This window comes from Gekko japonicus, unplaced genomic scaffold, assembly GCF_001447785.1.
Source record: "Gekko japonicus isolate JY-2015 unplaced genomic scaffold, Gekko_japonicus_V1.1 scaffold3046, whole genome shotgun sequence".
Classification (NCBI taxonomy): Eukaryota; Metazoa; Chordata; class Lepidosauria; order Squamata; family Gekkonidae; genus Gekko; species Gekko japonicus.
The window spans coordinates 141433-153828 of record NW_015164291.1 but is presented as its reverse complement, the minus strand read 5'-3'; the positions used below and the strand labels follow the sequence as shown (position 1 = coordinate 153828).

Genomic DNA, 12396 nt, shown 5'->3' with positions numbered 1-12396 from the left:
CTGCTGGGCTTCCAAACACTCCCCCCCCCTGCTTGGACTGTGATTCTGTGCTTGACATCGGCTGGCATTGTATATTGCACTGGTTCTGCTGGGCGTCCAACACCCCCTTTCTTGAACTGTGATTCTGTGCTTGACGTCAGTCCTGTTGAGCTGGCATTGCCACAGTGGCACTGGGTGCTGCTAGGCATTCTGTGATTGCACTGGTACTACTGGATACTCTGTACATTACACTGGTTCTGCTGGGCTTGCAAAAATGCCCCCCCACACACACACCCCTTCAGTTTCTGCTGCAGAGATTCTCTGGTTTGACTCTCAAAAGCTTTTTTGGTCTTTAAGGTGTATTAATTTCATTATTATTCCTGAAAATAATTTGCTGTATAGAGGAGGGGGGTGTTAAAAAATAATCCACTCCAGGTGTTGAATATGCTAGGTATGCCACTGCCCTACAGGGTTGCCATAAGTCAGTTGTGACCCAATGGCAAAAAACAAAAAACAAAACAGGTGTGTGTGTAAAAAATGTTATCCACCCCTGGTGCCAAATAGGCCAGGTATGCCACTACGGCTCATGATTAACTCCTACAAGCCACTGTGCCAATATGGAGTTCACAAACTTGCATACCCAGCTCAGAGGAATCTGGAAAACAGCATCAATATTTACAACCACCCTTCTAAGCATCTTGAGGAACTTCTCTGGATATCCAATTGTACAGTAATACTGTAATAGTAAGAGTTTAAGAGTCACGTAGGGCTCTGCCCCATTGCCTATCATATGATACTTCCAAAAGTAGTAGTGATGGTTTGACGTGAGACTTCTAAACAGCACCAAGATATTAGTTACATTACATACAATATAAATTCTCTCACTGGTGCACATACCTAATTAATCTGTCAATTCCACAGCTCTCTAATAATCTGTAGCTTCCTAAAATATTAATGAATATCCTGATCCAATATTACCAACAGGATTCTGGTGTTTATTTGCCACTCAGTCAAAATGCAAACCAAAGATATAAACTTTATATGCTTTGCTGCTGAAAGGATCATGTGATTTTTTAATGCTTCAATAAAGATTCTTATGTTCTACACCTCTTGAATTGATTTATTTTTAGAAGCATGCATAAAGGCACAGTAATGCTACTATTAAAATCTGAGTTCTATCTGCCAGTTTAACAATATTGTCTTAGAATCATAGAATCACAGAGTTGGAAAGGACCATACAAGCCATCTAGTCCAACCCCCTGCTCAATGAAGGATCCGCCTAGAGCATCCCTGACAAATGTTTGTCCAGCTGCTGCTTAAAGACTGCCACCTCCATAGGTAGCTGATTCCACTGTTGAACAACTCTTACTGTAAAACAGTTTTTCCTAATATCCAACCAGTACCTTCCCACCCTTAATTCAAACCCATTATTGCAAGTCCTATCTTCTGCTGCCAACAGCATTCTTATGAGACTGAGTTCCCAACCATATCCAACCTCTTGAATAAATTTTGACTAATCTTGCCCCAACTCAGGCCCTCACCAACAGCACCTATCACAATATTGTGATTGGGATTCAATGCAGCAATATAAAAGTAATCATATGTATCTTTATATCTTATTCAAATTTTTAATTGACCTACAAGACAGTTGTTTCTGTGATGGATTATTTCTTTTCACTACTGCCACCATGTGTGGATCCACTGAACAGTGGCTTCAATTCAGAGATCTGTGCAGAATGGCGTGCCCATGCGCTGGGCCTTTTACGTTTCTGATACACAAGACTCTTGGTCACATGCACAGAAAACCCTTGTGAAGATCAAAAAGCAGAGGACCTTCTAATGGCTATTCAACACCCATGAATTAGGGGAAAAACCACCATCATTATTCTCACGACTATACTTAAATGACTCTCGGCTTAGAAAGGTGTGATTCTGCTTAAGTTTGCACTGTTAGTTCAGTTAAGAGGCACCTACTCAGGCATAGCTACGGCCCCGGTCACACGGGAGGTTTTGCCCCGCAAGAGGGACAGATCGGGGGCGCAGCAAACGGGCGCGATCACACCGCAACATCTGGGAAGGGGCGCGCCTGAAAACGCGCATTTAAAAAAAACCTAGGAAAGAGTACTACCAACCTGAAATGCCGCAGCAAGCGTGGCCGTGGGATCGCCGGCTTGCCCATCTTCAGCAGCATTCGAGGCTCCCAGCCGAACTGCGCATGCCTCCCTTCCATGGCTTCCCCCCCTGGCATCTGACCGTGCCGGGGAGCAACTGCATGGTGGCTCAGGGGATCTGTCTGATCCTGCCGCCGTGCATCTCTTTTGGTGCGGCTCTAAAAAGCCGCACTTTGGCCACGCCAATTTCCCCCGTGTGACCGGGGCCTACAGGAGCATAAGATCTGCATATCTCCCCATGCTTATAATGCCTTGCCATTGGGATTAAGTAAAACTGGCCAAGATAATACCTGGAAGCATCAGAATTTATACGTAGAGCAGCTTCAGCTGATCAGGCTCTGCTGCATGTTTAGTAGCTGTTTGTGGGGGGTTTTCCCTCTTTACTGTATGGAAACTTACCTGGAAGCCTCTTGCTGACATTGCTTACTCAAATAATTGGTTTTCATTTATGGGAATCCTGTGAGCAGTTAGCTCAACTGCTGACAGCAAAAACCAAATCTAAAGCATCTGAATGGAACTGGAAGACTGGATGAATTTAAAAGCCCCTGTACCCTCACACATGTGACCACCCCACAGCTGGAGAATATGAGAGAAGCAGTCAAGTGAATGGGCAGATTATTACCCAACTGCTCCCTAGTCAATTGGGAACAATCCACAACATTTATGAGGCCCACAGTGTTGCTTCTGTCAGACACAATACCCAGCAGCATGGGCTCATACCAGAGGAGCTCCCATGCGGCTTCAGAGAAAATTCCATCCATGGTTCTCTTGGCAAAAATCTTTTTTTATTTATTAATTTATATCCTGCTTTTCCGATTTAGCCCCTGGTGGCTTACAGACATGTCCACAAGGCCAAGTGAGGCAATTAAAAATACAATGCAAAGCTACAGTTTAGAACTTCAGGCAGCAACCAACCAATCAATGGCCAAAAGTTCTATTTCAATAGACATTATATCCAATTCAAAGCAAGCTTAAAGGGAAGCCTCTTCAGTTCAAGGCATCAACATGCATTCTGCTGTATGCGCTGAAGATAAAATCTACAAGGCTTGTAAAACCCTTGGTTCAGTGGCCAAGTGGCCTGTACATCGGGCCATGGGCTTGTGACAAGCAGGCCTCCTCTCTGTAGTTATACAGGCCTGACTGTAACATCAATAAAGTGAGGCCGCTTATTTACCTCAATGGTTTTGGTATTCAGCGGTTCTCAACCTGTGGGTCTCGACCCCTTTGGGGGTCAAACGACCCTTTCACAGGGGTCGCCTAAGACCATCGGAAAACACAAATTTTCGATGGTCTTATGATAGCAACGAAAATAATTTTATGGTTGGGGGTCACCACAACATGAGGAACTGTATGAAAGGGTCGCAGCATTAGGAAGGTTGAGAACCACTGACTTATATCCTTCTGCTTCTTTCCACAAGGCACAGTGTTAATTCAAATGCTAAAATATAGCATTCTGTATTTATAAGTTTCAGTTAACATCCATTTGAATAGGATCTAGCACTAGATGTTCTCAAAACTTCATACAATGTATTTATTCCTATCTTAAATTTATTTATGCCCCATTTTTCTCCTCAATGAAACCCAAAGTAGCTTTAGAAGAAGAAGAGTTGGTTTTATACCCCGCCCTTCACTACCCAAAGGAGTCTCAAAGCGGCTTACTATCTCCTTTACTTCCGCTCCCCACAACAGACATCCTGTGAGGTAGGTGGGGCTGGGAGAGCTCTGAGAGAACTGCTCGTGAGAGAACTGTGACTGACCCAGCTGGTTGCATGTGGAGAAGTGGGGAATTAAACCCAGTTCTCCCAGATTAGAGTCCTGCTGCTCTTAACCACTACACCACACTGGCTTTACAACATCATCCTCCCCCACTCCAGTTTATCCTCACAACAACCCTGTGAGATAGATTAGGATGAGAGTAGCCTGCCAAGGTCATCCAATGAGCTTCCATGGGGGAACGGAGATTTGAACCTGGTCTCCCAAGTCTTGGACCAGTACTCTGACCACCCCACCATTCTGCACCTGGTTAATTAGGGCAAAAGGATGGGGTCTGCCTGGGACATGACCCTCTCATGGCAGTGGAGCCATTACAACTTGCACTACCCTGCTATATGAAGAACTCTCACTTAAAACCGCTTCCCTCCATAGGGCAGATGCTGGTGGCTTCTTGCACACACAACAATCAAAGGATCAGTAGCATGATTCTGCCTCTCCTTGATCTCATACACTATATCCACCAAATGGGGCAGTAAAGCATGTTTAAAAACAGAGCTTGCATCACTGAGCCCCACGTGCACAGCATAAGATTCCTTTTTAACTGCTGCATCACAAACTTGCATGAATGCATCTGTAGCTACAGAACAACCTTATTCTGTAGACAGTTTCATAAAAAATTGCATATATGCAAGTGTGAAGACTGCTGAGTTCATCCAGAGACCTATTTGTTTGAAGAAATGTATGCTAAATAAGAGGAATGACCAATTCACTTTCCTCAGTCAATTGTTCATTCAATAATTATCATTAAAGGCAGTTATGCAGATTTCCCAAACTGCCTCTACTAAATTATTAATGAATTTGCTCTGATCAAAGTAAAGAAAAGCTACACAGAAGGCACACAAAACTGAACACTCGTGTAACCCCTGTATATATAAAAATCATACTTACAGCAAAGTAAACACTGACCAGGTTTGGCAGAAGAGCAGATATAACCCTTGCCTTAAGCAAGTTTTGCTAATCAGATCAGCAAAAATCAAAACAGTATATATTCACTGCCTGTTATACAGGCAGTGAGCCAGAAACAGTAAAGTGTGCAGGGCTTCAAGGAATTAATATAGCTATGCAGTAAAAGCATCATTAAGGCTGCGGTCACATGGGCAGCTTGGCGTGATATGGCAGCGCCTCTAATTGCACCGGCTTAAAGTGTTGCGGGGCATACCAAACCAGACAGCACACCCTGCTGCAGGTTACATCCACAGCCGTCCCATGGTCAAGCATCCACAGTAGTATTGCGCGTCAGCCACAAGACATGCTGTTCTAGAGGGAGCTTTTTTAAAAATCACCACTGCGCATGCGCACAAGTGCATAACCGAACAACTGCTTCTGTTAGCTAGCTCTGCAACCCATGAATGAGACAGGTTCTTCCAGGTTCCTTTCATGCTGGAAGAGTTCAGATGTCAAACAAAATGGAGTGGAAATGCTACCATCCCTTACTACTGGACTTTCCCCGGTGCCTAATTACTCCAGTTCTAACGCGGAGCAGACGGGCTGCCAACGAGTAGGCCACAGAAGGCAGATGTTGTCTGATCGAGCCCTTTAAACCCGCACAGGTAATGCTACTATGTCGTGATAAATTGCTCGTGTGACCGCAGCCTAATCTACTGTTGCAGATTTCAATAGCTTCAAATTATCTGAAAATTTTTACCATACCCACTGTAAAGTCTAAGTCAATGAACAGTCTATGGTATATCCTTCTCTCTCAAACTAATCTTGCAGATCTGAACCTTCCACTTAAATGAGTGGAAATACCAGGTGGAATAATATAAAACAGATCCAATCTGAATGAACAGATAATCAGCTGCAGAATAATTACAGCTGTTAAAGTCTTGTGTCTATTACGTAACTGCTGCAGCAGACAGCTATGGTATCTAACTCCTGAACCAAAAAAAAAAAATATTTTAAAAGAAACAGATCAGATCTGAGGCAGAAAAGGCACCTGAATTGGTCTTTAATTTTAAAAGACAGATCAAAATTTTATCTTAAAGAGATTAAAAAGGAACTATGAGCTCTGTATGCAAGGTTTGCATTGGCTTATTCAGACAGAACTGGCATCTATTACTTATTTGGATTGCCTTCAAGAAACAATTTCCTCTCTGTACCATTTATCCTGGCACTTGGTTTCTCTAGTGTTTTAGGCTTTTTCTCTAGTAAGGTCTGGCCAAAGGAGCTGCTATCTTCACCAAGGAAATGAACACTTCAGTGCAAGCATGTGAGGGTGACAGTGGCTTCCTAGACTTAGGTATGATATCATCAGTTTACAAGAGAAATGTTGTATTTCACACAGGCAGTGAATTCTAGACTTGAATATTAACTTAAACTGCAAGGTTCCAGTGAGGCTTAAAATATGTGGTGCCAGTAAACATTACTGATCCAGAAGAAATGCAATTTAAGTCTTGAAGCACAAGCAGTGTGCCCCATTCCATTCTATATAATTACTGTGAGGCTTACTCCGGGTAATCACACAAAAGAGACTTTTTGAAAGCAGATCAAGTGAAAGAACTATTAAAGAAGAAGAAAAAGAAGAGACTGGATTTATACCCCGCCCTTCACTACCCAAGGGAGTCTCAGAGCGGCTTACAAACTCCTTTCCCTTCCCCCTCCCCACAACAGACTCCCTGTGAGGTGGGTGGGGCTGAGACAACTCTGACACAAACTGCTCTTTTTCAAGGACAGCTGTGCCAGAGCTTGTGACTGACCCAAGGTCACATCAGCAGGTGCAAGTGGAGGAGTGGGGAATCAAACCCAGTTCTCCCAGATTAGAGTCCGCACACTTAACCACTACACCAAACTGGCTAATAGTTCAAAAAAATGGAAAAGTCTTAATTCAATATCTATAATGAACAAGGCACTCATTTTAGCCTCTCCTACGGCAGTTAAAAGGATGATAACATTTGCCTTTGTCTCAGTCTTGCATAGACTACATTAACAAATAACGATGGCATTTTAAATTCTGAAGGCAGAGAATCAGATTGCCACCTACAGGTGTGTTTAGCTGTTCTTTTGTTTTCCCATTCCAGGAACTGAATGAAGTGGGAGGGGGGTTTACAGGGTTTTTTTTCAGGATTAGAATTACGACATGCTCTTTTTACATTCTACGTGTACAGAATACTACAATAAGTGGCTCAAATGACAGTTACATATACTGGAAAAAAGTAAATGATTATTTCCCATAAAAGACCAATGACACAGTGGCTTATTCACACATGCGTGTATGTCATTGGATGCCTCAGCACCTCATGACTCACAAATAAGTGTATGAACCACTTCTCCAGGAAAGCACTGCATTTGCAATGATGTCAGCTGACAAGAATGCTCCCTCTGTGGAGCTGGGCCTGTGATGCTGTTTTGCACATGCTGACACGGCAATCACCAAATGATGAACAGGCCGTGCGGTCTCACCCACAGTCTGTGGCTTATAAAATCTAACAATTATACAAGACCAAGTGAGTTCGTGCCAACAGATTTCACAGAACAGACAGTACTTCGTTTGCAGCCTTGCTCTAGTTTATATTTTCTAAGCCCAAAATCCAGCTGGGCTGATTTCTAAATAGAAAAAAAGAAATATTACCCCATATCCTGGGGAAACTTCCGTTAGCCACTCAGAAATGACTGACTAGTAGCCCAAATTGCAGTACAACAATCATAAAAGCATTTACCTGACAGAACTGGTGCTAGTCTCATTATGTCCGATAGTCTGCTGTTAACTGGTTCATAAGGTGACTCTTCAAGCAAGTCATTTCCTAAAGATAATAAAAAATATGAGGATCTTCCCTTAGCACTTTATTACGTTTTGAAACCTGAATATGTACAGAAGCGCTAGCCTGCTCCTGTCCACAATACACATCCCACCAGTCAACTGCTGATTCTTCTCCCAATTTGACCACAGTCTCCTCTCCAGGACGTTGGCCAGTTCTCACCCCCTTGCACTCCCTTTGTACGGGACTCTATCAGAAGCCTCCTCTTGCCCCTCTGTCAGCCTTATGGATGACAGAAACCACCACACCAAATGCTCAACAGTTTGGTCACCTCAAAATAATTACTCATCAGAGGATCTTTTTTAGATTTTCTATACTGTGCTATGCTGTGTACCTATGCTACACCAGATGACATTAAAATCTGGTTTCTTTACAAGTCTTAACAGTTGTTGTTCTCAAAGTTCACTTTTAGAGAGATGCTTCTTGTCAGTAACTCTTTTTTGACATCCCCTAACATGAAATCAAAAAGAAAATATCAACCTGTGGCTGTCCTGCCTTCATGGCCAATTACAGGGGAGAAGAGGTAGATGGGGGGGGGGGATTGCCCTGTATACTCACAATCACGATTTACTTTGCATTTAACTGTAATAATCTGTTACTTGGCCAAAGAACAGCCAACAAAGCCTAAATACTTTGAAAGTAACAATTCTGTGGTAAAGAGTGATAGGAAGCAATATAGTCAGAAATATCCAGTAATAACAATTTAGTGTGAAAGCAACAGCAAATAAATCCAAAGCCATTACATTGTTGTATGTTGTGACTGAATAAAATATCAATTTCAATAACGCCCCACAGGTATGGGAGCATCAACGACTAGATAGATAGACAGACAAACGGACTATCTAAAAGGCACATTAAGATCACAAGGACCACAGTACAGGGCCCTTCATTCTTCATCAACCAAGGGTCAGAGTTCAAAATTGTATTAGCAGCCCTATTGTAGCAGGAATCAATGCTGGCAAGTTCACTGCTCTAATACTGAACTATTAGTACGCTGTCCTCACACGGCCCCTGAATGTTACCTGAAGTACAAAAAAACCCACCCTTTCTCAAAAGATCTCTTCCCTCCTGGGATGTGTGGATGTTCACAAGCATGGAAAGGAAGCTACTTTTAAACACAGACTCTGCGGGGCAGCTAGGAAACAATTAACCCTGGTTTGACAGGGTGGTTGAGGAGTGACCCCTGAAGTTAGATCTCATTAACAAATGCTTAAGACCCTTCTCCAGTAAAGAGGGGCGGGGAAGCACAGAACCTCGCAGAGGGCCTTGTAGATTTTGCGCTTGTTAAAACCCTAGTCTTTTGACTTCAGTTTACAAAGGTCAACTGAGTCCCCCTGGAGGAAATCTTTTATTCTGCATTTCCCAACAACAGGCGGACACAGCAGCAACAGCTGCTCATGCTGGGCGACACGAAAATGGTCCTTCCTTTGCAGCTGAAGAACACAAGGGGAATGAGGAAGTCACCTGAGGGGGGGAAATGTCAGTCAGAGGAAAGACCCCTCTTAATGAAGGAAAACGGGGACCGTTTTGCAACATACCCTGTAAGCTTTGGTACATGCTCCAGTAAATACGGAGGCAGTTTTTCTCCTTCTTCATGCCCCTCTTGCAGCGGCAGTTGTAGAGTGATTTCTGCTTGAGAGCCTCCGTGGCACTTTTGCACTCGTCCTTGGCCTCCAGGCCTGTTGCCCGACTGAAGTTGCTCTCTTTGCCAGCTACACATTGCCTTAGTGTCCTGTATTTCGTGCTGCAGCTCTGCTCCTTGAGACACTGGTCGCTGGCTTTCACACAGTCGAGACGCTCCCCGCCAAGCAGCCCGCTCACTTCTGCGGACAAGAGCACTTCTACAATGAAAAGAGAGCAAAAGACATCAGGAAAAGTCCCTGGGAGACTGCGAGGACAGAGGCATCCATCCAGGGAGGCTCGAAAAGAGCAAGAAGAACGGCTGTTGAACGAAAACAGTTCCAGAGGCAAAGAAAGAACGCAAGCTTTAGTCTAGTTTCTTTTCTCAGGGAGTCCCTGAAAAGCTGAGCATCCTTCAAGCAGCTGAATAACCAAGTGCTCCTAGCTCTCTTCCTAACAAATGAACATCTCAGTAGTCAACAGTAGAGCCAGCTCCCCCCCCCCCCAGTCCCACTCCCCACTGAACAAGCCAAAGAGTTTGGGAGGATAACTAAGCTTTTGTTCCCCGGATCCTCTTCCTTAGGGGTTCACAGAGAAGTAACTACTTTTAGCTGAAGAGAAGCCTGCTTGGCTGACTTGAGGCTAGAAAAATACCACAGAGGTTAACTTGCACAGTAAAAGATTTTATTCCTCTCTTGCCTCAATTAAATACACTTTCCCTTCATACACATAAAACACCAGTGGCAAGCTCAGTTTCCACAAAGGCTTTGCTGTGATTTCAATCTCTACATTCACAAACCGCCAGATGAGAATGGTCTCCCCACTGATTGATTCACACCGGCTGCTTCACACTCCACCAGCCTCCTTTGAAAGGCTGTGCTTACGACATCTTCCACTGGAAAGGTAAAAACTGACATTTATTTTTGTTCCCAGATTTCTCTCCAACCACCAAGATTTCATTGCAGAAGGCAAGGGAAACTGCAGTCAACATGCTCCCTTATTTCCTTTCTTGCTGACAAGAACATGCAGGGATGTGTACACACACATACACATCACGCCTATTGTCAAAGCGGTCCAGATTTGAGACTCGCCAACCCATTCTGGAGAATCACAGCTTAGCAAAGAAACAATGTGTTTCTCTTATGAAAGAGGATCCCCACTTCCCCTCCTGTTAAGTTAGCAAAGACGAGCAATTATCAGAAAGTTTCCCTTCCAACTTGCAAAAATCCAGTTTAATGCAGCAGACAGTACCTTTGTGAGCTTTACCTGGGCACAGCTCATGCAAAAGGATGAGAGGCAAAAAAACCCCCAAAACCACCCTACAGAAAACTTCACTGTTCTCTCTTAAAAGAGCAAGCTGGCAATCAGCAAATATTAGGGTGCACTAAACCAGCACCGCACCGGGCTTTATGGAGCCCCGTACAGAGCGTTGGTACTCCAGACACTTACCCATTAGGGGCAACACGAAGTAGAAGGTGGCCAGAGACATCTTTCTCTTTCGCAGCCCGTTCCCCCAAGCGAGCTTCCGTTTGCCACTCCACAAGACAATCAGCATATAGATATTCCAAACCAGAGAGATTCCAAAGCCCCCAAGTTCATATCCATTGAACCTCCACGAAAATGCCCACCCTCCTCTCTCTCTTCAGTCCACAGGGAGTACCAAGAGCGACTGCTCTACCAAACAAACCAAAAAAGAAAAAAGCAAAGACGACGATTTCTCAGTTAGATCTCACATCCCAGCATCCTGGAAAAGAGAAGCGTGGATTTCTCAATGAGAGCAGAGAAGGCGAGAGCGAGAGAGAGACTCTCCATGGGAGCATGCGAGTGCGACACGGAGCAGGAGCTTCGCCTGCCTCTTTGGTGGGCAGCACTTTTTTTTTTCCCAGGGAGGGACTCCCAAGAAATGGGGGGGGGGGCAAAAATCCAGGCGCTGGTCCTCAGTCCCGCTGTCACACAAGACTGCTCCGGAAAACCCGCTTTCTTCCTCCTATTACAGGCGCCTCCAAGTCACCGCGGAGTCTCTTAAGGCTCTGGACTAGCCCGGCTGGCTCCCGCCCGTCCTTTTCCTACGCCAAAGTCCGCAGGCTTGGCTGATTTGTTTCTACTGAGCTTTGTCTCTCCTCGTTCATATGGAGGGGGGGCGGGGGGGAGGCTGAGGCTGGTTAACCCTCCAAGATGCCTTTTGTGCGGCTGCCGGGCTCTCTGGTGAGCTCGCGTTGCCCCCTCTGTTGGAGAAGGAGGCGCAGGCAGGGAGCAGACAGCGCTATCGATTCCGGGAATGGGCAGGTGCAGGTCCCTCTGCAAGCGAGAGGCACCAATGCCCGTGCACACGTCCGGGTCCCTTCCAAAAGTTTGAGTCTTTTCACCGCTCCTCCCAAACTGATTTCAATAATCGGTAAAGTGCAAGCAGCGCTCTCTACGATGCAGAGCAGCGTGCCCGCTATTGGGGGGGGGGGGGGGACGGGGTGGAGACTGGGGAAGAGGAGACTTTGACAGTGACACAGGTAAAGAGAAATGTAGCCCGGGAATGACCGGGACCAATTTCCTACCCACACCCCGGGGGTTGTGGCCGCGGGGACTAGCCAAGGCGCATTTCCGTTCCGCAAAGTTGTTTTTCTCGATTGCTTGACTGACAGACCGTACCACACAGAACAGGAACGCTCCCGGCGAAAGCGTGGCAGCAAGGAACCTTCTCCCAAAGAGCTCCCCCCCTCCCGGCGCCCGGGTACGGGAAAGAAACTTTCTGGCGCCCCGCCCTTCTCAGCCCTGTGCCTGGGGAAGAGTAGCGTAAACTCCATCGATCTATGCTAAGTGGAGATGGGGGCCGCGAACAGAGGGCGGGCCTGAGCTCCAGGGGTCATTTTGCAGATCAGAAGACATCAAAGCGTTGTTGGACTTCCCTCGCAGCCCGGGGCCTTTAGGAAATGACTCGCGCTTTGCCGCAAGAAATGCATCAGTGGACCCTTTGCAACCTAGGACTATTAGTTCTTTGTAAGCATGAAATCCCACCTGCTCCGCTTTATTGCTACTAACAACACGCCAATTCTTAGTTTTGTGTCTTTGCATCACCCAATGCAAAAAGTGCCACAGTCCTTTTT

At 45.3% G+C, this 12396-nt stretch overlaps 1 protein-coding gene across 1 annotated transcript; it reads right to left on the bottom strand.

Moving 5' to 3' along the window:
• Positions 1–7579: 7579 nt before the first annotated feature.
• Positions 7580–10865, bottom strand: LOC107108357 (GDNF family receptor alpha-1-like; the record flags this gene model as incomplete). Its single annotated transcript, XM_015408784.1, has 3 exons — positions 10748–10865; positions 9217–9519; positions 7580–7663 (listed from the first exon to the last, which is right to left on the bottom strand). Coding segments are annotated over exons 1-3 (493 nt in total), but the record flags the coding sequence as incomplete, so codon positions are not given.
• Positions 10866–12396: the final 1531 nt, after the last annotated feature.